Source organism: Mercurialis annua, linkage group LG8 (assembly GCF_937616625.2).
Source record: "Mercurialis annua linkage group LG8, ddMerAnnu1.2, whole genome shotgun sequence".
Classification (NCBI taxonomy): Eukaryota; Viridiplantae; Streptophyta; class Magnoliopsida; order Malpighiales; family Euphorbiaceae; genus Mercurialis; species Mercurialis annua.
In genome coordinates, this window is record NC_065577.1 from 37,934,355 (window position 1) to 37,960,017 (window position 25,663).

General features: G+C 33.8%; 3 protein-coding genes across 10 annotated transcripts in view; all 3 read right to left on the reverse strand.

The window, feature by feature from the left end:
* The window catches only part of LOC126660433 (DEAD-box ATP-dependent RNA helicase 42-like), a 63,588-nt gene extending 59,333 nt beyond the window's left edge, over positions 1 to 4,255 (reverse strand). For all 5 annotated transcript variants that reach the window (XM_056103933.1, XM_056103931.1, XM_056103932.1 and 2 more), the window contains exons 1-3: positions 4,089 to 4,255; positions 3,709 to 3,838; positions 420 to 3,634 (exon numbers count right to left, since the gene is read on the reverse strand). In XM_056103933.1, the coding sequence (XP_055959908.1) occupies positions 863 to 3,634; positions 3,709 to 3,738 (2,802 nt within the window). In that variant the 5' untranslated portion in view covers positions 3,739 to 3,838; positions 4,089 to 4,255 and the 3' untranslated portion in view covers positions 420 to 862. The remainder of the gene's footprint in view (positions 1 to 419; positions 3,635 to 3,708; positions 3,839 to 4,088) is intronic.
* Positions 4,256 to 5,905: 1,650 nt separating this feature from the next.
* On the reverse strand, positions 5,906 to 24,005 carry LOC126660442 (probable serine/threonine-protein kinase PBL10). The gene is made up of 6 exons (XM_056103987.1): positions 23,895 to 24,005; positions 22,613 to 22,887; positions 7,310 to 7,445; positions 7,095 to 7,240; positions 6,878 to 6,998; positions 5,906 to 6,537 (listed from the first exon to the last, which is right to left on the reverse strand). Exons 1-6 carry the CDS (start codon positions 23,938 to 23,940, stop codon positions 6,113 to 6,115), a joined length of 1,149 nt encoding a protein of 382 aa, XP_055959962.1. The 5' UTR covers positions 23,941 to 24,005; the 3' UTR covers positions 5,906 to 6,112.
* On the reverse strand, positions 7,819 to 14,216 carry LOC126660434 (DEAD-box ATP-dependent RNA helicase 42-like). Of its 4 annotated transcripts, none has more exons than XM_056103986.1 (7): positions 14,078 to 14,216; positions 13,683 to 13,806; positions 10,568 to 13,605; positions 10,346 to 10,435; positions 10,069 to 10,123; positions 8,366 to 8,447; positions 7,819 to 7,910 (listed from the first exon to the last, which is right to left on the reverse strand). In XM_056103986.1, the coding sequence occupies exons 2-3, from the start codon at positions 13,710 to 13,712 to the stop codon at positions 10,933 to 10,935; spliced, it is 2,703 nt and encodes a 900-aa protein (XP_055959961.1). In that variant the 5' UTR covers positions 13,713 to 13,806; positions 14,078 to 14,216; the 3' UTR covers positions 7,819 to 7,910; positions 8,366 to 8,447; positions 10,069 to 10,123; positions 10,346 to 10,435; positions 10,568 to 10,932. The 4 variants fall into 4 exon arrangements, with proteins under 4 accessions (XP_055959961.1, XP_050209904.1, XP_050209905.1 ...); XM_050353947.2 differs by having other exon boundaries at positions 10,235 to 10,435; XM_050353948.2 differs by having other exon boundaries at positions 10,931 to 13,605; positions 14,078 to 14,215.
* Positions 24,006 to 25,663: the final 1,658 nt, after the last annotated feature.

Below are 25,663 nucleotides of genomic sequence, written 5' to 3' on the forward strand. Positions count from 1 at the left end.
TTTAATTCCTCCCAACATATATCTGTATGATATTTCATACGCAGTTGTCCTACATCACGATGCAAGCAATATTTTCATACCGATCTGTCCTACTCCTACATCACAAGGGAATCAATATTTTCTGGTTCTGTAAATTATAATAAAAACTGACCATTCATTGGGACACAAACACTAGAGTACACCAATTTCATGATCTATTAAACTTGTAAACAAAAAACACATACATTTTATCACAGACAAATGATTCAACAGAATAACAGCTAGAGAAGCATGCAGGACTTTGAAAGTTAAAGGTGCATGAATATAAGAAGATAAAGAAATGACAAGCTATGTAAGTTTAGTAACTTAAAAGAGATCGAAGCGTAGAACTAAACCATGCCAAATAGAAAACGTAAATAATGCACAAAGAGCTTGTTCACCTCTCAAGGTCCAAAGAGACAAACTTTCAAGTTTCCATCAGCTAAAAGTTGCAATCTATTGTGTTCGACCAATTGGAAAACAATGGCCGTCTCTTCAACAGCTACTGAAGCAGAAAGTGTATTGGACATGCGAGCATAGCCCAAAATCATCCCTCGGTCCCCATTGGAGAAACAGTAAACAACATAAAAGCCAGGAAAAAGAAAGAAATTAAAAGGCGAAGATAGAAAAAAAATGGCAAGATAATTAACTAACAAGCAAAAACAAAGAATTAAATAGCTCTAACAACGCATAAAAATAAGCAACCCAAAAGCATTTGGAAAAAGTGAAAGAAATATTCAAACCAATAAAAAGTTAAGGACATTAAATATTTGCATACAATGTAACAGAAAACCACTAAAACTACTGATCATGTTCTGTACAGAAACAGCGGCATAACTTACACTTATAGTGAGTATTTTCCAGGAAGTGATAATGCCTGGTTCATGATGTCTTCCAAAACACATTTAAGCTCTGTTTTAGCTCTCTTAACAGACGTTTCACTAGGACCCTCGATGAACAAGTACAGCTTTCGATCCCCTGAAGCTGGAATATGACCTGGCGGGAAGAACTGTCCCCTGGTAGTGATGAAAGCACCAGTCCATTCAGAAATCAGGCCCAATGTTTCCTTTCGGGTAACCTTCCACCGAGCATTTTGTGGGAAATTATTAATCTCGAGCTCTGCTTCATGACGTTCAGGCATCGCATCAGCAAGAATCTTTGCAATGTTATGATGAATGTTGATGGAAGCAGCAAGTGCCTTAGCTTGAGCTCCAGGTGTGATATTAATTGTTGGCGTTGCTATGGAAGCAGAAGAAGCAAGGGCATTATTATTATGCTGTGAAACATCACCACCACCTGTCTTACGGACCACACCGTCATCTTCATCTTCTGACTCGGGCTTCTCTTCGTCATAGCCATATTCCTTTAGTTGTGCTCTCCTTGCTGCTATCATCTTTTCATCCTCCTCTTCATTGAATTTAAAACCACTTCCGCCATAACCGGTTCCATGGGCTTGCTCAAGTCCCTGATTCACTTTTGCCATAAAACCATCAGCAAGAGCTTTCAGGTCTTGCGGAACAACTTGCTCAGAGAGTTGTAATGCTTTTACAAGATCTGGCGCATATCTCGCATCGTCCTCAGAAATAAAAGTGATTGCACAACCTTTGCGACCAGCTCGCCCAGTTCGACCAACACGATGAACATAATCCTCGTAGTGGTTTGGAACATCAAAGTTAATCACCAGTTCAAGCTCCTTCACATCCAAACCTCGGGCAGCAATACTCGTGGCAGTCATCACATTGCAGACGTTCATCTTAAAGTTGGAAATTGCTGACTCGCGATCCATTTGATCCCTAGCACCATGAAAAAGAAGGCATTTAAAGCCATGCTTTAACAAATCCCTATGTAGCAAATTGCATTTCTCCTGCGTCTGAGCGAATATCAAAATCTTACCCTTCACAGACCACTCTTTAAGTAGCTCTAACAGTCTCAAGAACCTTTCAGTTTCTGGCCTTAACTCAACCATCTGCGTAATGTCCTTGTTCACAACGCTCCTCCCACCAACCTGGAATTCCACAGGCTTGTTCAATACTTTACGAGCCAAAATCTCAACCTGCCGAGGGAAAGTTGCAGAAAAGAGTACAGTTTGGCGATCCGGTCGAATATTTTGTACAATTCTGGTGATTTGAGGTTCAAAACCCATATCAAACATGCGATCAGCTTCGTCCATAACAAGATATGACACTCTTCGAAGATTTGTAATTTTGCCCCCACTAGTACAAAGTATGTCTATCATCCTACCTGGGGTACAGACAACAATCTCAGTTCCCCGCTTTAAATCACTGATCTGTTGAGCAACACCGGAACCTCCATACACTGTTACACATCTAATTCCCAGTGCCTTGGCAAACTTCCTTATGTCACTATGTATCTGTTGAACAAGCTCTCTGGTTGGTGCCATTATAAGCCCAATCGGCCCATCTCCATCTTCCACAGGTGGCTGGTTAACGATATGCCTCAGCATTGGAATCACAAAAGCGAGGGTTTTGCCAGAGCCAGTCTTTGCAATCCCTATGCAGTCTCTCCCACTCATTATAATTGGCAGTGCCTGAGTTTGAACTGCCATAGGCTTCTCATAATTAAGTTTCTTAATTGTCTTCAAAATCTTAGTTATCAGTCCAAGTTGGTTCCATGTTTTAACTGGATTTGGAACATCTTTGCCATGTACTTTCAATTCTAACTCTTTTCTATAAGTAGCAACCTCTTCAGAAGTCATTCTTGATATCGCCTTCATTTCTTTATAGAAATTTTTACGAAATGGTCTATAATCAATCTTTGAGTGATCAACAACAGACAGCTTTTCAAGTTTTGTTTTCTTGACCCTCTTTATGACTTCATCATCATCTTCCTCAACTAAGTTGCTTTCACTATTCTCAGTGTTACCATTATCTGACTCTGAATCAGAATCCTCACCAGCAATTATTCTCCCCAGTGATTTCTCAGAGCCTTTCTTCAGCTTCATTCCATTACTTAGCTTCTCGACTTCTGGTAAGATGGACTTTATGTAAGCATCTAATGAATCAATAATATCGTCATCCTCCATAGCATCATTAGGACTAATTGAAGTTCCAACTTCTTCATCATCAGAATCTCCTTCGAGAGTCCAAGTTTTACCTGTCTGTGGTTCATCATTATTTAATACTTCCCCATGTTTTTCTTTCTCAGATTCTTCTTTTTTTCTCTTCAGCTCTTGCCACTCCTGTACTCGTCTTCTCCTCTTCTCCATTTCTTCATCCAATTTTTTCTGTTTATCCTCCAATTCCTCTCGGGTTTTCTTCTCTTTGTTAGCAGAGTCATCCTCTCGGGTTTTCTTCTCTTTACTGCTCTGCACACAAGTTCTCTCCCTGTAGTCATCCTCATCTCTCTTACGACGTTTTTTGCCATTCTCCCTAGAATCACCTTCACCATTATCATCGCTCCTAATCTCTCTACGGTTCTCCTTCTCCTGCTCACGTTCTCTTTTCTCCATCTCCCTACGTCTCTCCCTCTCACGCCCCTTCTTCGCCCAATCTTCCTGTCCTTTCTCCACCGTATCTTCCCGTTCTCTCTTCCTTCCCTTACTCCTTTCTCTTTCATCGCCCTGGCTCCTTCTATCCCTTTGCTTCTCTTTGTCCTTCTGTATTTCATTCACATATTCAGCAATAGCAATAACAGCATCGTCATAATCATAATCATAATCATAATCACTACCTTTCTCTCTACCAGAACCGCGGCTTCCATGGTATATCTTCTCCCTCTCCCTCGTATCACGCTCACGATGGCTCCTTATCGTCTCCTCCTTCCTCGATTTTCGCTTCACATAGTCCATTGCTAATTATATCTGCCAAATTAGAAAAACAGACAAAACATTAGAAAATCAATCATCCAAACAATTACATCTGTTAAAATCACAACATATCAATCTCCGAAAAAATTGTAACTATAAGTTAAAATCAAGCGTCCAGTTAAAATCTGATTTACACGATTTGTTTTCGAATCTCAAAATAAATACAGTCGATTTAAAACTCGATACAAAATCTAAACGGAGACAAAATAATAGTAATGAAAATTAACAAATCAGAGATTAATACCTTATTAGCGCCGGTACTGATGTTATTACGCCGGTACTGATGTTATTACGCCGGTGCTGATGAAAATTAACAAATCAGAGATTAATACTTGATTAGGGTTTTTTTATGACTGGAATTTTATCGGAAGATCAGAGGAAAAAATTAAAGTATGTGAGGTTACCACCAATAATTTAAATATGTAGTGTATTTATAGTCTACAAATAATACAAAATAATTTCCAAAAAGAATTAAGATTCAGAAAAGGATTAGGATTAGATTTAGGATTCAATTAAAAAAAGATAGAATTCAGAAATGGATTAGGATTAAAATTCTAATTCTCGTAAGGTCAAGTAAAATATATAAAAAAGGAAATTAAAAAATAATTAAGGTAAGTTGTAATTTTTTCTTGGCTTATCCCCTTAAAATCCCCCCACCTTCTACCCCCAATTCGTTTGCACCCTCACGTTGTAAAACCACCAAATATACCCAAATTACGACTTTTTACTTTTAACTGCACTCTTAAGCATTAAATTGACCTCTTTTCACTTGAAAAATATTCAAATCAATACTTTAAATTTTAGCATATATTTTAAAATAGGACTTAATATTTTATTTAAAACAAAAATAAACCTATTTTTTCAAGTGAAAAGAGATCAATTTAATGCTTCAGGGTGTAATTGAAAGTGAAAGGTCATAATTTGGATATATTTGATGGGTTTGCAACGTGAGGGTGCAAACGAATTGGGGTAAAAGGTGAGGGTTTTTTAAAAGGATAAGTCTTTTTTCAATTAAGTAAAAAATTGATTAAAATTAAATTCTCTATATGTGAATAATGTAACTTTTCAGCTATGGTCATTCTATGATTTCTTGAAATTTTATTTAGGAATATCATATCAACATATTATATCTCAAATTATTTAATCTTTATATACAAATATTATAGAACATAAAAATTGATTTACAGTAAATTTAAATTAAATTATAAAAGTTAAATTCATTATAAAATAAATATTATTGCTTAAATAAAAAATATAAATCTCATAAATTAAATTTGTTAATTAGAAATCAATAACCATTTTCTTTTGAATTCATAAAAAATAGGGCTAATTCCATAACAAAACACGACTTTTATACCTAATTTCATTTTAAACAAATTTTTTAAAAGTTGGCATATAAAATTACAACTTTTTTTTTTCCAGATCCATCACCGAATTAAAATCTAACGGTATTTTTTTAAACCATAAAAAAATACCCAAATTATAAAATCGACATCAAATCTTATTTCAATTAGAGTATTCAGGATTAAGAGTTTTTTGTCTAAAAAAAATACACCGAGTTTTACTTTCGTGATAAATTGAAAATGAATGAAAAATCGTAATTTTATATATCAACTTTTAAAAATCGTGTTTAAAAATGAAACTAGATGTAAAGAATGTGACTTTTTATTTAATTAATCCAAAAAAATATAAAGAAAAATATTTTCATGAGTACTTTGAAAATAATAATGAATAAAATTAAGAAATTTTAAGGTAGTAATTAATTTATAAAAAAATTATATATAATGTCAAAAACATTGCAACCAACTAAAACTATCGTATTGGAAAACAAATACCAAATTATGAGTACAAAAGCAATTTAGTAGTCCCCTCATCTATCAAGGTGATATTACAGCAAACTGTTTTGTTTACTGAGTAATGTAATAAGATACCCCATGATTCTGCAATGCTCATGCACTATATATGCATCACGAAAACCAAATAATAAAAACTGGAATGAAAAACATCGAACGAAAAATAGCAAAGCAACATTTTCAAAGAATAACTCGCCAGAATATAGTATTTGGAAAATTTCCGTGCAATATAGCTCAAGGAAATGGAATATCTGATTTACCTGTTAGTTTTTTTGATAGATGATCAACATTCGTGTTCATAATGTTCACTTGAAACACGAATTCAAATTCACATTCATTTCGAGTGTACACCGATCCAAATGGATTCTTGTATCCCTTTATATACTAAAGCATGCATCACATTTTTCTGCAGATATTATATAGAAACAGGAGAAGAAGATGGCCCATGTGGACGAAACTCGAATTCAAAAACTTCCTTGTTATCTGTGGAATTATTGCTTAAATTGTAATGTTTAGAGCCTCTGCTTCTCTCTCTACCATGGAAGTCCTGAACTTCTTTCAAGACTCTGACGACTTCTTCGATATCTGGCCTGAGCTCTGGTTCCTCTGAAACACATTTTAATGTAAGTTTAGTAACTTTTATCACATTCTTTGTGGCATGCTGGCCTAAAATGGCAGGATTTACAATTTGGGAAAACATGTCCTTGCGTCCACGGATATCCCTTGCCCAAGTAGCTAAATGTTCGGGTAGCCGGTATCTCTGCATAGCTCGCCTGCCAGAGATCATTTCGAGGAGAACAATCCCAAAACTGTATACATCACACTTTTTATTAAGATGACCTATGAGAGAAGAAAATAGAGTATGTGAGAAGGAAATAGAGTATGAAACTAGCATGAAACCTTAATCGTTATCTACGTAGCACAAAAACAAAGACATACAAACAGAAAATTCCAAAATGAATTGACATACTTCACAAGAATATGTTATATCTAGAGAGTTTTAGAGTTTCATAAGCATTTTCAAAAATGAAATGAAACTCCAAAACATTGGAGTTAAAAAGTTTCGGGCACCATCTCGTAATTGCACAATATGGAAGACTATTTGGATTATTCTATTCTTTAAACAAAACAAGAAATGTCCATATGTGGAGTACAGAAATATACCAAACCAAAGACATACCTGTTCTAATATATTCAGGTGCAGTATAATCAGTGCCCACAGCCCTTGTGGAAATATGGCTTTTACTGCCTGCTGGACCATCTCTGGCCAACCCAAAACCGGAGAGTTTGGCGTTATAATTCTGTTGTTTTAAAATGAGAAACAATTGTAATATACAGTTTTAGTAACAATGTGACTCCAACAAAACTAGATTCAGCAGCTAGACATTTTAACTTACTTCGTCAAGCAGGATACTAGAAGTCTTGATGTCTCGATGTATTACATGAACCTTATTATGAAGAAATGCTAGAGCCTCAGCAGCACCAAGAGCAACTTTCATTCGGCGATCCCAAGATAGTGCTTGAATATGAGACTCCCCTTCTCCTACAATACATATTTGATGTCATAAGAAAGATGGCACCTTAAGATTTCAAACAGATATCAATTACTCACCGATAAATATATGATTCTCCAAGCTTCCATTGGGTATAAACTCATAAACCAGAAGCCGATAGTCATTCTCTAAGCAGTAACCGATCAATTTCACCATATTAGGATGATGAAGTTGCCCTAGGTATTTGATTTCTGTCTATTCCACAAAAAATTGTCAATCATACTCTTTCTAGAGATAGAACTAACAAGTGTTTGATGTAATTTCAACACAGGCCAGATCAATATCTTGTGGCCTGCATTGAAAAGAGGGAAGCATAATGCTTTAATGAAAAAGATATGTACCAACCATTCTTGTTGACCTTGGCTGCCCTTTCGGTTAAGCATCGAGACAGCAATAGCTGTACCACTCTCAGGGGAAGCAGCCTTTAATGAATGCTCTTCCATCCACCCTTTGTAGACAGAACCAAAACCACCTTTACCAATCAAAGCATTTTGACTGAAGTCACTAGTGGCTTTTTTTAGTTCATCCAAGCAAAACATCTCCAGTTTGGGTGATTGTAGGATCTCACCATTTGTATGGACAGCTGGAGGCTCTGTTGCGGACGAGACCTTGCTACTTGATTGGCTGATGTCCACCTCATCTTTGGCAACAAAATGGAACCTATACATGTCAATATTCATACATATACACACAAAAACATCTGATAATTAGGAGTGCACATTCACTAACCGAACTGAACCGAATTATTAAGGATTAAAATATTTCAAATTGAACAGAATCAGTTGTTTTTTTTTTTTGGTTTGGTTCAGTTTTTTTAGTTTGCTTTGTACCAAAAGTGAGCTCAAACTTTGCACTTCCAAAAACAAATTTATTTGGTTTTCAGCAAAGTAAACTAATAGAATTGATGTTTGGTTTAATGACTCAATTCTTTGATCAAACATTCTAATTAAAACAAAGCAAGATAAGAGGATGGATTTGGGTAACAATCTTTAATAGTTAAAAAAGAATTCTTCAAAATAAAATCATACAATAACATTAACCTAAATCAATAGAAGAACACATATCAACCAAACTTTACCCGATAAAATAAAACAAAAAACAAAAAATAAACATACCATGGTGTGAATTGTTGACTTGTTTTGTACTAATGCACAGCCCCATAATCACAAAGCTACATACACACCCAGAACAAGAGACCTAATATAAAAGGAAAAAAAAAAGGAAATTTCTATTAAATTGTAAGTTTTTCCATGTAAATACAGTTTGGCTTGGGTAATGTAAATGCTTTGTGAATTTTGACCTTTGGGGAGAATAAGTTGTTAGACATTTTTAGAAACTTAAATGATTTGATGGGAGGAAAGGGTTGAAGAAGCTTCCTTCTGATTTGGAAGAAAATTAAGGACAAAGAAAAATATACACAAAACTTCTCTAATTTAACCACTCATTCTCTCTGTATTTTTGTCATATACTTTTAAAATAATTTTACATATATTTTTATAGTAGTTGATAACTTTATAAAAATAGTACAATAATTTTATTTATTTTTCCCAAAATGAAAAGTACTTGATATTATTGAATGAAAAAAAGTAAATACTCATATTTATTTTATTTTTACAAATTCAAAAAAAAAAAAAGAGCAAATTACTATGACACCCCTCACATTTGAAATAATTCACACTTTAATCCTTCCTGTTTGAAAATTTATTTTGGTGTTAGTCAACAAAGTCAAAGGAAATTTAAATTTGATAAAGTAGATTTTTAATCCAATTTAATTTAGCTCGAGCCAAATGCAAACCCCTAAAGAGAGTTTCTTGCAAGCTACATGGTGGTGAAGTTGTTCTAAAGATTTAACTTCTTCAATTGTAGGTCTCTGGTTTGGTTCCAATGACACGCAGTGCATTGATTTCAGCATCACTTGATGAACATTTGCCCCCTAATACGTATGTAATAAGAAATTAACACCAAATTTATAATTTATTTTATTTTTAATAAATAAATCTCAAAGAAATTCAATTAGTTGGCTAACTAAAATAAGCGACCAAACTAAACACTTAGTTTGGCTTGATTATAATTCGGTTATATATATTTTGGTTATGGTTCATTTAAAAAATTAGGAAATTTCAGTTTCGGTAAATTTGGCTCAATTTCGTGCATGTAAAAACCAAATCAAACTTAATAGCCGAACTAAACCAAAAAAATTGATTCGGTTTGAAATTACAAAAAATTCAATTTTTCGGTTCAATTTAGTTTTGAAAGAAAAAATCCAGCGTGCATGCCAACCCAAACAGGTTAAAGCAACCGATCAGACTGGTTTGGCTTAGTTCAAATTCTTAGAAATTCATTTCGATTTATTGATTCGGTTTGATTTAAACAAATGCACGCTACTACTCATAATGCATAATGCAGGAGACTCGACATGATACTTAATAGCCGAACTAAACCAAACAAATGTATTCGGTTTGAAATTACAAAAAAGAAAGCGATTGTTTGATTCAATTTAATTTTGAAAGAAAAAATCCAGTTCGTTTTATTGGTGCATACCGACCCAAACCGATTAAAGCAACCAATGTGACTGATTTGGCTTAGTTCAAATTCTTATAAATTCATTTCGATTTATTGATTCGGTTTGATTTAAACGAATGCACAGGCTTCTACTCATAATGCATAATGCAGGAGATTCAACATGCTACCTATTTGAAAGTTTATTAGCCCACAAAATGACATGCTATTATACAACAAACACAGCTATAATAACTGTCACTACAGAAAATGGCAGCAGTTGTAGATGATAACATAAGCTAATTGAGCAATGTCATACCTCACAGTCACAAATATGTGGTATTTCTTGCCCAAAGCATGACCAATTTCAGACCCTGAAACACAAAGATTTATAATAAACATCATTACCAGAAATTAATAGACACACTTTCAGGAAATAGAACTCGGCTTCTTAAGAGAAAAAAACTGAAAAAGATCAACTGAACCTTAAAATACAGACTGAAATGTTATGCCAAATTTTTCATAAACAGTTGAAATATATAGTTGTAACTTTTGGCAAGAAGGAAACATTCAAGCTGATTAGGTAAGACTCCAACAATGATTTCATTTTACTGTTATGGTGCAAACCCAAGCGCCTTCTTTGAAACGTAAAATGTATATCTTCTGCAACACTTTTCCACCCTCATCTACAAAAACAAGATTCACACATCAGATCCACAAACAAAGAGATGAGACAAATCCAAGAGAACAGTAGTATAGAGTATCAAAACTATCTACTATGTTGACCAATTGGAAAACAATGGAAGGAGCAGTCGAACCAGATCGCCCGTCTTTTCAACAGTTACTTAAACAGAAAGTTTATTGGACATGCGAGCATAACCCAAAATCATCCCTCGGTACCCATTGGAGAAACGGTAAACGACATAAAAGGCAGGAAAAAGAAAGAAATTAAAAGGGGAAGATAGAAAAAAATTGACAAGATAATTAACTAACAAGCAAAAACAAACAATTAAATAGCTCTAACAACGCATAAAAATAAGCAACCCAAAAGCATTCGGAAGAAGTGATGCAAATATTCAAACCAATAAAAAGTTAAGGGCATCAAATATTTGCATACAATGTAAGAGAAACCCACTAAAACTACTGATCATGTTCTGTACAGAAACAGCGGCATAACTTACACTTATAGTGAGTATTTTCCAGGAATTGATAATGCCTGGTTCGTGATGTCTTCCAAAACACATTTAAGCTCTGTTTTAGCTCTCTTAACAGACGTTTCACTAGGGCCCTCGATGAACAAGTACAGCTTTCGATCCCCTGAAGCTGGAATATGACCTGGCGGGAAGAACTGTCCCCTGGTAGTGATGGAAGCACCAGTCCATTCAGAAATCGGGCCCAATGTTTCCTTGCGGGTAACCTTCCACCGAGCATTTTGTGGGAAATTATTAATCTCGACCTCTGCTTCATAACGTTCAGGCATGGCATCAGCAAAAATCTTTGCAATGTTATGATGTAAGTTGATGGAAGCAGCAAGTGCCTTAGCTTCAGCTCCAGGTGTGATATTAGGGGTTGTTGGTGTTGCTATGGAAGCAGAAGAAGCAAGGGCATTATTATTATGCCGTGAAACATCACCACCATCTGTCTTACGGACCACACCGTCATCTTCATCTTCTGAATCGGGCTTCTCTTCGTCATAGCCATATTCCTTTAGTTGTGCTCTCCTTGCTGCTATTATCTTATCATCCTCCTCTTCATTGAATTTAAAACCACTTCCACCATAACCGGTTCCATGGGCTTGCTCAAGCCCCTGATTCACTTTTGCCATAAAACCATCAGCAAGAGCTTTCAGGTCTTGCGGAATAACTTGCTCAGAGAGTTGTAATGCTTTTACAAGATCTGGCGCATATCTTGCATCGTCCTCAGAAATAAAAGTGATTGCACAACCTTTTCGACCAGCTCGCCCTGTTCGACCAACACGATGAACATAATCCTCGTAGTGGTTTGGAACATCAAAGTTAATCACCAGTTCAAGCTCCTTCACATCCAAACCTCGGGCAGCAACACTCGTGGCAGTCATCACATTGCAGACGTTCATCTTAAAGTCGGAAATTGCTGACTCACGATCCATTTGATCCCTAGCACCATGAAAAAGAAGGCATTTAAAGCCATGCTTTATTAAATCCCTATGTAGCAAATTGCATTTCTCCTGCGTCTGAGCGAATATCAAAATCTTACCCTTCACAGACCACTCTTTAAGTAGCTCTAACAGTCTCGAGAACCTTTTAGTTTCTGGCCTTAACTCAACCAACTGGGTAATGTCCTTGTTCACAACGCTCCTCCCACCAACCTGGAATTCCACAGGCTTGTTCAATACTTTACGAGCCAAAATCTCAACCTGCCGAGGGAAAGTTGCAGAAAAGAGTACAGTTTGACGATCCGGTCGAATATTTTGTACAATTCTGGTGATTTGAGGTTCAAAACCCATATCAAACATGCGATCAGCTTCGTCCATAACAAGATATGACACTCTTCGGAGATTTGTAATTTTTCCCCCACTAGTGCATAGTATGTCTATCATCCTACCTGGGGTACAGACAACAATCTCAGTTCCCCGCTTTAAATCACTGATCTGTTGAGCAACACCAGAACCTCCATACACTGGTACACATCTAATTCCCAGCGCCTTGGCAAACTTCCTTATGTCACTATGTATCTGTTGAACAAGCTCTCTGGTTGGTGCCATTATAAGTCCAATCGGCCCATCTCCATCTTCCACAGGTGGCTGGTTAAAGATATGCCTCAGCATTGGAATCACAAAAGCGAGGGTTTTTCCAGAGCCAGTCTTTGCAATCCCTATGCAGTCTCTCCCACTCATTATAATTGGCAGTGCCTGAGTTTGAACTGCCATAGGCTTCTCATAATTAAGTTTCTTAATTGTCTTCAAAATCTTAGTTATCAATCCAAGTTGGTTCCATGTTTTAACTGGATTTGGAACATCTTTGCCATGTACTTTCAACTCTAACTCTTTTCTATAAGTAGCAACCTCTTCAGAAGTCATCCTTGATATCGCCTTCATTTCTTTATAGAAATTTTTACGAAATGGTCTATAATCAATCTTTGAGTGATCAACAACAGACAGCTTTTCAAGTTTTGTTTTCTTGACCCTCTTTATGGCTTCATCATCATCTTCCTCAACTAAGTTGCTTTCACTATTTTCAGTGTTACCATTATCTGACTCTGAATCAGAATCAGAATCCTCACCAGCAATTATTCTCCCCAGTGATTTCTCAGAGCCTTTCTTCAGCTTCATTCCATTACTTAGCTTCTCGACTTCTGGTAAGATGGACTTTATGTAAGCATCTAATGAATCAATAATATCGTCATCCTCAATAGAATCATTAGGACTAATTGAAGTTCCAGCTTCTTCATCATCAGATTCTCCTTCAAGAGTCCAAGTTTTGCCTGTCTGGGGTTCATCATTATTTAATACTTCCCCGTATTTTTCTTTCTTAGCTTCTTCTTTTCTTCTCTTCAGCTCTTGCCACTCCTGTACTCGTCTTCTCCTCTTCTCCATTTCTTCATCCAATTTTTTCTGTTTATCCTCTAATTCCTCCTCTCGGGATTTCTTTTCTTTACTGCTCTGCACACATGTTCTCTCCATGTGGTCATCCTCATCTTCACAATTATCATTGCTGCTATATCTCTCCCTCTCCCTACGTCTCTTCCTCTCACGCCCCTTCTTCCCCAAATCTTCGTCTCTTCTCTCCACTATACCTTCTCGTTCTCTCTTCCTGCCCTTGCTCCTTTCTCCTTCATCATCCCGGTTCCTTCTATCCCTCAGCTTCTCTTTCTCCTTCTGTATTTCATTCTCATAGTCAGCAATATCAATCACAGCACCATCATAATCATAATAATAATAATCATAATCACTACCTTTCTCTCTACCAGAACAGCAGCTTCCATGGCCGGTCTTCTCCCGCTTATCACGCAGACGATGGCTCCTCATCGTCTCCTCCTTCCTAGATTTACGCTTCACAGAGTCCATCGCTAATTATATCTGCCGAATTAGAAAAAGGGACAAAACATTAGCAAATCAATCATCGAAACAATTAAATCTGTTAAAATCACAAAATATCAATCACTGAAACAATTACGAGTTAAAATAAAACGTCGAGTTAAAGTCAAACTTCAATCTCTGCTTTAAACACAACTTTTTTTCGAATCACAAATTAAATCCTGTCGATTAAAACTTGATGCAAAAAAGATCAAACTCAACTGAACAAAATCATAGGGAGACAACAAATATAATAATGAAGAGAGACTAATACCTGATTAGCGCCGGTACCGATGAGAACTAGGATTTTTCCGATGACGTCTAGGCAGAAATAGGGTTTTTCTGATGACGGAAATTTTATCGGAAGAACAGAGAAAAATATTAAAGTATGTCAGCTTACTACCAAGAATTTTAAATTCCTAACGTATTTATAGTGCAAATAATATAAAAAGAACCATTACTCCAAAAAGGATTAGGATTTTCTCAAAAAGGAAAGATTAGGACTCAGAAAACTATTAGTATTAGGATTAGGATTAGGATTAGGATTAGGATTAGGATTAGGGAGTAATTATTAGGAGTTTAAGGCCGGGCATCTCTGATGGTGCTATTTATTTTATAGAAATATTTATTCTTAAATATAAAGAGTACGTCCCGAAAGGATAAATGATTTTTCCACATAAATTAAAAAAGGCCTAATCACTCAAAAAACCCTCACCTTTAAACTTTTTTTCAATTCCACCCCGACGTTGAAAATTTGTCAATTTTACCCACTTTTGAATTTTCCGTTTTCAATTGTACCCCAATATTTTAATTTTTGTTAATTTTTTTACTTAAATGATGAAATCATTCAATTAATTAAGTATAAACATGAAATTAAATTCTTTTTTATTCAAAAAAGTACAAATAAGTCCTTTATTTTTAAAAACTAACTAAAAACCATAATCAAATTAACACTAATTTAAATTCTTAATTAATTTAACTCAATTTAAATAAATTTTAAAAATATACAATTAATATATGCGAGACATGAAGAATGTTTTAAACAAATTTCCAAACGCAAAAGACGTTAATTTAATTTTTCAGGGTACAATTGAAATACAAAAATGCAAAATAGGGTAAAATTGACAAAATTTCAACGTCAGGGTATGATTGAAAACGGGCTAAAAGGTCGGGGTTTTTTAAGACATTAGGCCATTAAAAAAATATTAATTATTATAATGTTTTCTTATTTTACCCCCTATTTATGATCGTTTTATATTTTATATATAAACTAATAGTCATTAATTATAGAAAGAAAAAAGAGTGTAAAAAAAAAATCTTATAAATTGGCACAGAAAACACGATATGGCCTTTTTAAGTTGGACAAATAAAAATGAGATGTGCCCCTTATTAAATGGAACGGCGGGAGTAATATTTTTAAATTTATTTCGATAGACTTTCTAATATTAACTCTTTATTTTATTTTATTTTATAAATAATACTAAAAAAATAAACAATATTAATAATAGTAATTTATTTATTTAATTTTTAAATTCAAAAATATTAAATAATACATTTGAATTGAAAAATAACTAACTTATTTTAAAATCTGAATTTTTAATTAAAAATGAAGTAGAGAGTTAAAATGGCTCTCCACATGTAAAAAGTCATTTTCACTCTCTAATATAAATTCAAATTTTAAAGAGTCCACTGTACTTCTAATTTATTACTATATTCTTCAAATTAAAGAGTTTGTCAATTTTGGAGATGTCCTAATAAAAGCATTTCCAGTGATATTCTTTATAATAGAGAGCATCTCAATTATAAAGAGTATGATTTTTAATTTTAGTCCAATAGACTCTTCAATTCATAATTTTTACTTTATTTTATTTTTATAAATATTAAACAATATTAATTTATTTATTTATTTATTTGTAATTTATTTATTTTATTAATTTTAGGGTTAATGTCATAAAAATTCACGAATTTTATACGTTTTCTCATTTTAATCACGAAATTTAAATTTTCTCATTTTTATGCACGAACTACCATTTTTTTTTTCAAATTCATGCACGGTGCTGAGGTGTCACGGCTCCATTGGTGTAATTCGCTGAGGTGGAAGTTATTTTATACCAATGAATGAGTGCCACCTCATCACCGTGTATGAATTTGAGAAAAAGTGGTAGTTCATGCATGAAAATGAAAAAATTTAAATTTCGTGATTAAAATGAAAAACCCTGTAAAGTTTGTGATTTTTTTTGACATTAATCTTTATTTTTAAAAGTTGAAAATAAGATAGAATTATATTTTCAAAAGCAAAAATCATCATAATTATTTTAAAATTTAAATTTTTGTTGCTAACATTTGAAGTAGAGTGAAAATTTGGCTCTCTAAATGTGGAGAGCCAAATTCACTCTCTACTCTAAATTTTAAATATAGTCCATTAGAGTTCATATTTTGCATCAAACTCTTTATTTTAAAGAGAGTTAAAATTTTAAAGTGTGCATCAGAGATGCTCTAAGATTTTATGTAAAAAAAGTTAAATAAAAATTAAGGTAAGTATGGAGTACCTTTTTTTGTTTTTGAGAAATAAATGATTTTATTAAATCAAATCAGAAGCAGTTACATTTGTGAGATACTTAAAAAGTGACATAACAATCAGGGGGGGATGCACCCTTTGGAGGGTAGGGTCCATGGATCCCATCCTTTTCTGAAACACAAACTTTTCTTATGTGCAACATATAAGGAAATAAGAGAAATACAACTAAACTAACACTGATTGGTCTAAATTGCGACATTCAAAATATAACAATTAAAATTCACAAATTTGAAAGCAAAAGAATAGCCAACAATATAAATTTTATAGTATTTATAGTTCTAACTAATCAATTTAATTTAAAAAAATAGTAAATTATATCTATTTTTATTTAGCTTTGTTTATTAAATTTTAAAAATTTATATGAAAATTTTATTTAATAATTTATAATCTATTCTAGGTATATTTAGTAAATTATAGTTTTTTTTATGAATTTATTCAATCAATAATATTAAAATGTCATTAAAAAATTAGATTCACGCAATTGAATTTAATGACTGATCAAAATTTCAATTATATGAATTGACACATGATATTTGTAATATTTTTTATTAATATGTTAATATTATTTAGCAATAAATATATATTTTTTATCAATTAATTTTTTACTTTAAATATGGATCCCACCATACAAACATTTTGCATCCGCCACTGAGAACAGCTCATGATAACCTGAATTGGAACTGGCATATAGCACTAATACATGATGCACTGCCTGATTCGCAGATCGCCTCACGAAAACAAAAGAAACATTACGAAACTGCTATTGCGCTAATACATGCGCTGTCTGATTCGCAGATCGCCTCACGAAAACAAAAGAAATATTACGAAACTGCTTCGCTAACTCAATACAGTCTTCCACTAGCATTTCCGACTCCAAATGGTTTGGATTTCGGATCTCTAGCACAACCTCTAAAGCGCCCGACTTGATAATAATATTATCTTGCCCTTTAAGCCAACTCAATGCCTCCCTAATCCCCATGATCTCAGCCAACTGAGGAGAAATAGATCCAACCCGACTACACTGTCGAGCTTGCACTAAATTACCAAGCCAGTCTCAAACCACCACGCCTATGTCAAAATACCGTCTCCCTGTGAACATTTCGGCGTCTTCAGCCAACCTTGCGGAGGGGCGCTCCATTTAACTTTCCCATCTTCCTTGCCAACCACCATCGTTTTCTGCTGAGCGTTCTGCATATTTGCTATTTTCCAAGAGGCAAATTGATTTCCAGCAGCTGCAACAATAGCATCAGCTGTCCCATTCAAATTTTTCCAAACAGAATTATTTATGTTAATCCATAAATTCCAACACACGTATGCAACCAGAGACTGATCCTTGTCCGACAGCTTAGAAAGCCAATTTTTGCACCAGTTCTGAACACAATCCACGCCTACCCAGTTCACTGCAACCCCGACTAACTTCCAACAGTCCACAGCCTTAGCACAATCACGCAAAAGATGGAGAACAGTTTCCTCAGCTGAATTACAAATCATGCACGTTGCATGGACAAAAACTCGACGACTCATTAGAGCCTCTACCGTGGGAAGAAAGCCTGCACAAACTCTCCAAAGAAAGATACGGATATGGAGAGGACACTTCACATTCAAAATTAATCCTCAAACGTCATTTTGATGCCAAACAGTAACACCACAATTAGCTCGATAAAAACTTTTCACTGAAAAGTTTCCTTTCGCTTCAAGATTCCACCACCATCTATCATCAACATTACGGTTACTCACCGGAACACTCAGAATTTGAGCGGCATCTTCCTCGTCGAACACATCCTTAACAAGCCCTATATCCCATTCATTTCCACCTTCTACCAAGAGTTGATCAACAGAAGCCGTACCAAGATTAGGAGGCTGAATAGTTTGAATACATCCAATGTAATGACCCCAAAAGTTGAAAATAAAAAAAATCGTGCCACGAGTCCTAAAGTTTCGCAATTCGGACCAAGTAGGTCGAAAATAGACAACGACATGAGAATTAATAAAGTATGTTGGGGAATAATAATAATTCAAAGTAAGAATTATTATTATTAATAATAAGTAAGGACCTAGTTAAGGTTTGGTAACGCTTAGAAAAAAATCAAACAAGTAAACATTGGATAAGGCTTACTAGCCTAAGCCTACAAACCTGATAAACATCAAAGGATGTAATGAAAGAGAAAGGAAAGACTCTACAAAGAAGTTGAGTAACAACACAAAGATGTTGTCGGAATCATTAAGATAAGACGCAGGACTTGAAGTAAGATACCCATAGATGGGCATTCAAGTATAAAGGAATATGGGAATTAAGAAGGAATTGAGGTGGCATGAGTATAAGACCAATCCACTGATAAAGGAAATGCCAGTAAGAGTAAGATACGTAGATGTGCACATAACCAAGAGTGCAATACATCACAAGTTTGTAAGTGAAAGATAGTGTTATACTTGGTATATACGTTTTTTTGCAATTGCAAGTGTGTGTTGATTTGGACGTGTGAATACGTCAAGTTTTGTGAAGCTTTTATAAAAATGTTTTTGGTATAAAAAGAATTTGTGTATGTTTGTATGGTTTGGTTTCTCGCATTGATTGCAAATAATAAAATTATTATGTTTTTAAAGGCTTGCTACGGGTTTTGGAACAATCATTCCCATTCCCTAGCGCCGGTCGCGGCTCGTGATTTCGGCTCGTGATATCCAACATCCGAATTAATAAGCCAAGGACTGCTCCAAATCGTAGTGTTTTTACCATTACCAACTTTTATATGAGTACTCTTTATACCCGCTTGGGATTCAAAGATACTACGCCATACATAACTAAGGTTTGGCCCTAAGTTCGCATCAAGAAAAGAACATTTAAGGAAATACCTAGCTTTAAACACTCGAGCCATCAAGTTGTTCTTCGAGCTTACTGATCTCCACCCTTGCCTAGCTAGCGAGAAATTCTTATGTAGACTCGGTCTACCACGTCATCCGTAGACTAACCTATCACATTATGACACGTCATTAAAATGATGGCAATCTTGTAAATTCGTTTTTTACTTATTTACACCTTTGAATAGTAATATTACAAGATTGCCATCATTTTAATGACGTGTCATAATGTGATAGGTTTGGTCTACGGATGACGTGGTAGACTGAGTCTACCTAAGAATTTCTCCTAGCTAGCATAGCCATATTAAACTCACGAATTTTCTTAAATCCCAAACCGCCATATTTTTTAAGAAGGCACAATTTAACCCATCGCCCAATTGGTACTCTTTTTGCTCACTTGGTCTCTACCCCACCAAAATATACTCATCATCCGCTCTAGCTTATCATAAATATTGTGCGGATAAGAAATACGTTCATAACATAATTTGGCATTGATTGGGCAACCGTTTTAATAAGAATCTCCTTACCACCCCGAGATAAGAATTTAGACTTCCAACCTCCAATTTTGATCTAAACCCGCTCCTTTATAAAGTCAAAAATATCTTTTTATTTCTTCCTACCAAGGCAGGAAGGCCCAAATATTTACTGTTGTTTTCAGCCAAAGGGACATTTAAAGCACTACTCATGCGCACCCTCTCTTCAGTATCAACATTGCCACTTAATAAAATATTGGACTTTTGGAAGTTCACATTTTGGCCAGAAACACGCTCATATTTAGCAAGAACCTCCTGAACCGTACTAATCTCATCATCCGTAGCTCTAAAAAAGAGAAAATAATCATCTGCAAAGAACAGATGACTGATAGATGGAGCTCCACGACATATAACCGCACCATGAATAAGCCCCTCACTCTCCAATTGCGATAACATCAAGCTCAACCCTTCCGCGCAAACTATAAGTATTGTAATTCTTTATATGTGAGTTGATTTATTAGCTATTGTCGTTGAAGGATTTATTAATTTTTTTTAGCAATATCATAATAACATAATATATCACGGATTATTTGATCTTTATAGATACATTTTGTACAATGTAAAAATTGATTTGCAATTAAATTAATTGAACTTAAAAAGTTATATTGATTTTAAAATAAATATTATTAAAAATTAACGAAAATGATAAGAAAATTATTATAAAAATTGAATTATTAAAAATTTATAAATTGTAAATTAATTTAATTATTTAATATAATATATGAAATTTATTAATTATCCTAATCCAACGATCACAAGATATTTCCTGATATAATCAAAATTCTAATTTCCTATCATTTAGTATAGATTCATAATATAGTATTTTCTTTTAGGAAATATTATACTATTTTAATCCAACAAAAAATCCAATATTGGAGATTTATACTTGTTTGGATATATGAAAAACAGAATATAGCATGACCAACTGTTTCTTTAGATTAATCATTATTTAAGTTAAGTTTGCTAATGTAATGTTTTTATATTAATAGTTACGGCGGATCAGCTAGGGTGTAGTTGTTATAATTGATAATAATGTATTAGTATAACCAATGAGCTATAATTTAAACGGTGTAAGTATTTAGCAGTAAATTGCTAGGTCCTACATTGGTCGTGTGTAAATAAACATGTGTTTATATATCGGTTAGATCTCTCCACTTGATACTAATTGATTTTAAGATGAAATCTAACACATTTGTCAATATTCGTGTTTATATTGTTCACTTGAAACACGAATTCAAATTCACATTCATTTCGAATGTACACCGATCCAAATGGACTCCTGTATCCCTTCATATACCAAAACATGTATCACATTTTCTGCCATATTGAGAACTATTGCTTAATATGTAATGTTTATGCCATATTGAGAACTATTGCTTAATATGTAATGTTTAGAGCCTCTACCTCTCTCTCTACCATGGAAGTCCTGAACTTCTTTCAAGACTCTGACAACTTCTTTGATATTTGGCCTGAGCTTTGGTTCCACTGAAACACATTTTAATGTAAGTTTAGCAACTTTTATCACATTCTTTGCGGAATGTTGGCCTAAAATGGCAGGATTTACAATTTCGGAAAACATGTCCTTGCGTCCATCGACGAACCAAACCCAAGTAGCTAAACCTCCCGTTATCCGGTTTTTCTCCATAACTGGCATGCCAGAGATCATTTCGAGCAGAACAATCCCAAAACTATATACATCACACTTTTTATTAAGATGACCTATGAGAGAAGAAAATAGAGTATGTGAGAAGGCAATATAGTATGAAACTAACACGAAACCTTAGTCGTTATCTATGTAGCACAAAAACAAAGACATACAAACATAAAATACCAAAATGGAAAAAAGGTGAAATGACATTTCTCACAAGAATATGTATATCTATAGAGTTTTAGAGTTTCATAATCCAAAAACGAAAAGGAAACTCCAAAACATTGGAGTTAAAATGTTTCGGGCAACATTTCGTTATCGCACAATATAGAGGACTGTTTGGATTATTCTGTTCTATAAACAAGCCAAATAAATGCGTGTATGTGGAATACAGCAATATATCAAACCAAAGAAATACCTGTTCTGATATATTCAGGTGCGGCATATTCATATTCAGTGCCCATTGCCCTTGGGGTTGTGGAAACATGGGTTCCACCGCCTGTTGGCCCATCTCTGGCCAACCCAAAACCGGAGAGTTTGGCGTTATAATTCTATTGTTTTAAAATGAGAAAACAAATGTAATATAAAGTTAGTAACAATGTGACTCCAATAAAACTAGATTCAGCAGCTAGACATTTTAACTTACTTCATCAAGCAGGATACTAGAAGTCATTATGTCTCGATGTATTACATGAACCTTATTATGAAGAAATGCTAGAGCCTCAGCAGAACCAAGAGCAACTTTCATTCGGCAATCCCAGGATAGTTTTTGAATATGGGACTCCCCTTCTCCTACAATATATATTCAATCTCATAATTAGAAAGATGGCACCTCATGATTTCAAACATAACAACAACGAAGATATCAATTACTCACCGATAAATATATGATTCTCCAAGCTTCCATTGGGCATAAACTCATAGACCAGAAGCCGATAGTCATTCTCTGAGCAGTAACCGATCAATTTCACCATATTCGGATGATAAAGTTGCCCCAGGTATTTGATTTCTGTCTACTCCCCAAGAACCACAAAACAATTTTCAATCAGATTCATTTAGAAAGTAATCTCCAAGCACTAGAGAGAGAACTAACAAGTGTTTGATATAATTTCAACACAGGCGCGAATAATTGGCCTGCGTTGAAAAGAGGGAACCATAATGCTTTATGAAAAAGATGAGATAAAGGATACATACCAACCATTCTTGTTGACCTTGGCTGCCTTTTCGGTTAAGCATCGAGACAGAAATAGGTGTACCGGTCTCAGGGGAAGCAGCCTTTAATGAATGCTGTTCTATCAACCCTTTGTAGATAGAACCGAAACCACATTCACCGATCACTACATTTTGACTGAAGTTACTCGTGGCTTTTTTTAGTTCATCCAAGCAAAATATGTCCAGTTTGGGTGATTGTAGGATCCCACCATCTAAAGGCTCTGTTGCAGATGAGACCTTGCCGATGTCATTCCTATCTTTGTCAATATGCATTCATATACTCAGAAGACATGTTATTACATGATAATTAGGAGTATGCATTCTGTTCAAACCGAACCCAACCAAAACTTTAGTGTTTCAAAATCAAACCGAAGTAATAAGGATTTAAATAAACCAAAACTGAAATAGAATTGTTTTACTTTCAAAATTGAACGGAAACAGAAAAACATTTCTTTTACAATGTCAAACCGAGTTTCGGCTATTTAGTTTGGTTCCATTTTTGCATACTCCTAGCAATGATAGTGAAGCGAGCAAATACATTTGATGTGTAAACCAAAAATGGTGAATCTCTGTTACTACTTTTTAGTTTTTATCAGTTACGGTGTATAACTAGTATGCTTAATTGGTGTTATATCATCAGTTTTAAGTTTATTTATTTCATATTTGTACACAGTATACTTTAAAGAGATTGAATCTTTGATAGTTAAACATGTGGTTAAGCAGGGAAAAAAAGGGATATTAGGTCACTAGATTTTTCTCAAATTACAGAAAGATCACTAAATAAATAATTCTTACAAAATTATCATTGAACTGTATCTTTTGTTACAGAAAAGTTCACCCATATAAAACATATATCGTTTTCACGCAAAAATGCAACATTTTTGTTTACGTGGCCAGCCGAAATTACAAAAAAGACATAGTTCAGTGATTTTTTTTAATAAAAGGTATAACCTAATGACATTTTTGTAATTAACGAAAAGTTTAGTGTTGTTTTTGTAATAACAAAATCATTTTTGTAACAAAAGAAATTGTTCAGTGACTATTTCTAAGAAAAGTTTGTTTAGTGATCTTTTTGTAATTTAAGAAAACTCTAGTGATCTACATAGTTTGATATCCGAAAAAAACACTCTTGATATAACATTTAATCCAACTATATATAAATCAATTAATATCAATAATTCCACAAAAAGAGTATGAACACAAATGAAACAAACTTTAATCAATAAAATAAAATCAAAACAAGCAAGATGAGAAATAAACATACCATGGTGTGAATGACTCAGATGTTTTGTACTAACGCACGACCCCATAATCACCAAAGCTAGATGCAGACCCGGGTTTTCACCAATGATCAGGGAAAAAATAAAACCCAGAACAAAAACCTAAAGAAAAGAAAATTTGTGTTGAAATGTAAGTTTTTGCATGTAAATACAGTTGACTTGTACTCCAAGTATTTGGGTAGTGTAAATGGTTCGTTAACTTTGACATTTTCAGAAACGTAATTGATTTGTCGGAGGAAAGGTTGAAGAAGCTTCCTTTTGTACAGCAGTGGTGGAAAGGAAATTAACAACCAACTCAACTTGGCACGAAATCTAATTAAAAATTGACTGGATTACTGATGATCTTTGTTCCCATTTTGACCTATTTTGGGTAGTTTTAATTAGGTTTTCTTTGGTTTGGTTATAAAATAGACAATTTTAATTCGGTTTGGTTCAATTTGAAACTATAAATAATAGTTTTTTTGGGTCGGTTCGGTTTTTTGAAGATAAAAGTTTTTGGTTTGGTTTGGTTATATTTGAACTTATAAAGGATGTATTAAAAATCTATAAAAATGATATGAATTTTTTTATAAAAATTGAATTATTAAAAGTTATGAATTATTAATTAATTAATTTAATTCATATAATATGTGAAATTTATCAATTATTCTAATCCAACTTTTAAGATATTTTCTAATTCAATTAAAATTCTAATTATCTATCATTTAGTATAGATTTATAATATACTATTTTAATCCAAAAATAAATCCAATATTTTGGATTTATACTTGTTTGGATATATAACAAAACAAAATATAGCAGGATCAGCTGTTTCTTTAGGTTAATCATTATTTAACTTAAGTTTGCTAATATAATGTTTTTATATTAATAGTTACTGGGAATTCAGCTAGGATGTTGTACATATAATTGATAATAATATATTAGTAATATTTCTATTGTTAGATGGCCTAAAAAAATTAGTAAATCAAACTAGAACTCCTAATATAATTAGGTGAACTTTAAAAAAATTATTGTTGAGTTGTTTGTTTGCTAATATATTATCTTTTTACTTTTTAGGTTAATGTGTAAAGATCCTATTAAAATTTCGCTTTTAAATTAGACAAATCAAACCATCTACAAAATGAAGAAATTCTTAGATAAACTCAGTTTATCACGTCATCCGTGGACAAATCTATCATATTATGACACGTCCTTAAAATAGTGGCACTATCGTAATTTTATTTGTTACTTATTTACACATTTAAATAGTAATATTACAATAGTGCCACTATTTTAATTACGTGTCATAATGTGATAGGCTTAATTCACGGATGACGTGGTAGACTAAGTCTACGTAAGAATTTCTCGTGTTTTGTTTACCAATTTATATATTAACCGAATCCAGTATAAGTTAAGGCACATAGAGCTTTAATTCCTATCTCAAAAATCGATAATTTTGTCCTTTAACACAACAATGTTGTCCATTGGTCAATTATTTTGTGTATGGATTTCACTTGACCGTCTACGACTCCATTGCGTGATGAGTACAAAAGCAATTTACACCAGTACCCTCATCGTTCAAGGCAATATTACGGCAACTGTTTTGTTTCCCGAGTAATGATATAAGATATTCCATGCTTCTGCAATGTAGATCAAGCAAATGGAATATCTGATTTTCTTGTAAGTTTTTTTTTTGGGTAGATGAACATTTGAACTTAATATTCTTGTTTATAGTGTTCACTTAAAACATGAATACAAATTCACACTTGAAACA

Bases quoted from the DNA above. Each gene is read 5' to 3' on its own strand.
- LOC126660434 (XM_056103986.1), bottom strand. From the start codon at position 13,712: ATGGAAGCTGCTGTTCTGGTAGAGAGAAAG. The intron at 13,606-13,682 runs GTAGTGATTATG...AATGAAATACAG, and splicing joins CTGTTCTGGTAGAGAGAAAG to AAGGAGAAAGAGAAGCTGAG.
- LOC126660442 (XM_056103987.1), bottom strand. From the start codon at position 23,940: ATGGGGTCGTGCGTTAGTACAAAACATCTGAGTCATTCACACCATG. The intron at 7,446-22,612 runs GTATGTATCCTT...TTTGTGGAATAG, and splicing joins AAGGTCAACAAGAATGGTTG to ACAGAAATCAAATACCTAGG. The intron at 6,999-7,094 runs GTAAGTTAAAAT...TTAAAACAACAG, and splicing joins CTAGTATCCTGCTTGACGAA to AATTATAACGCCAAACTCTC.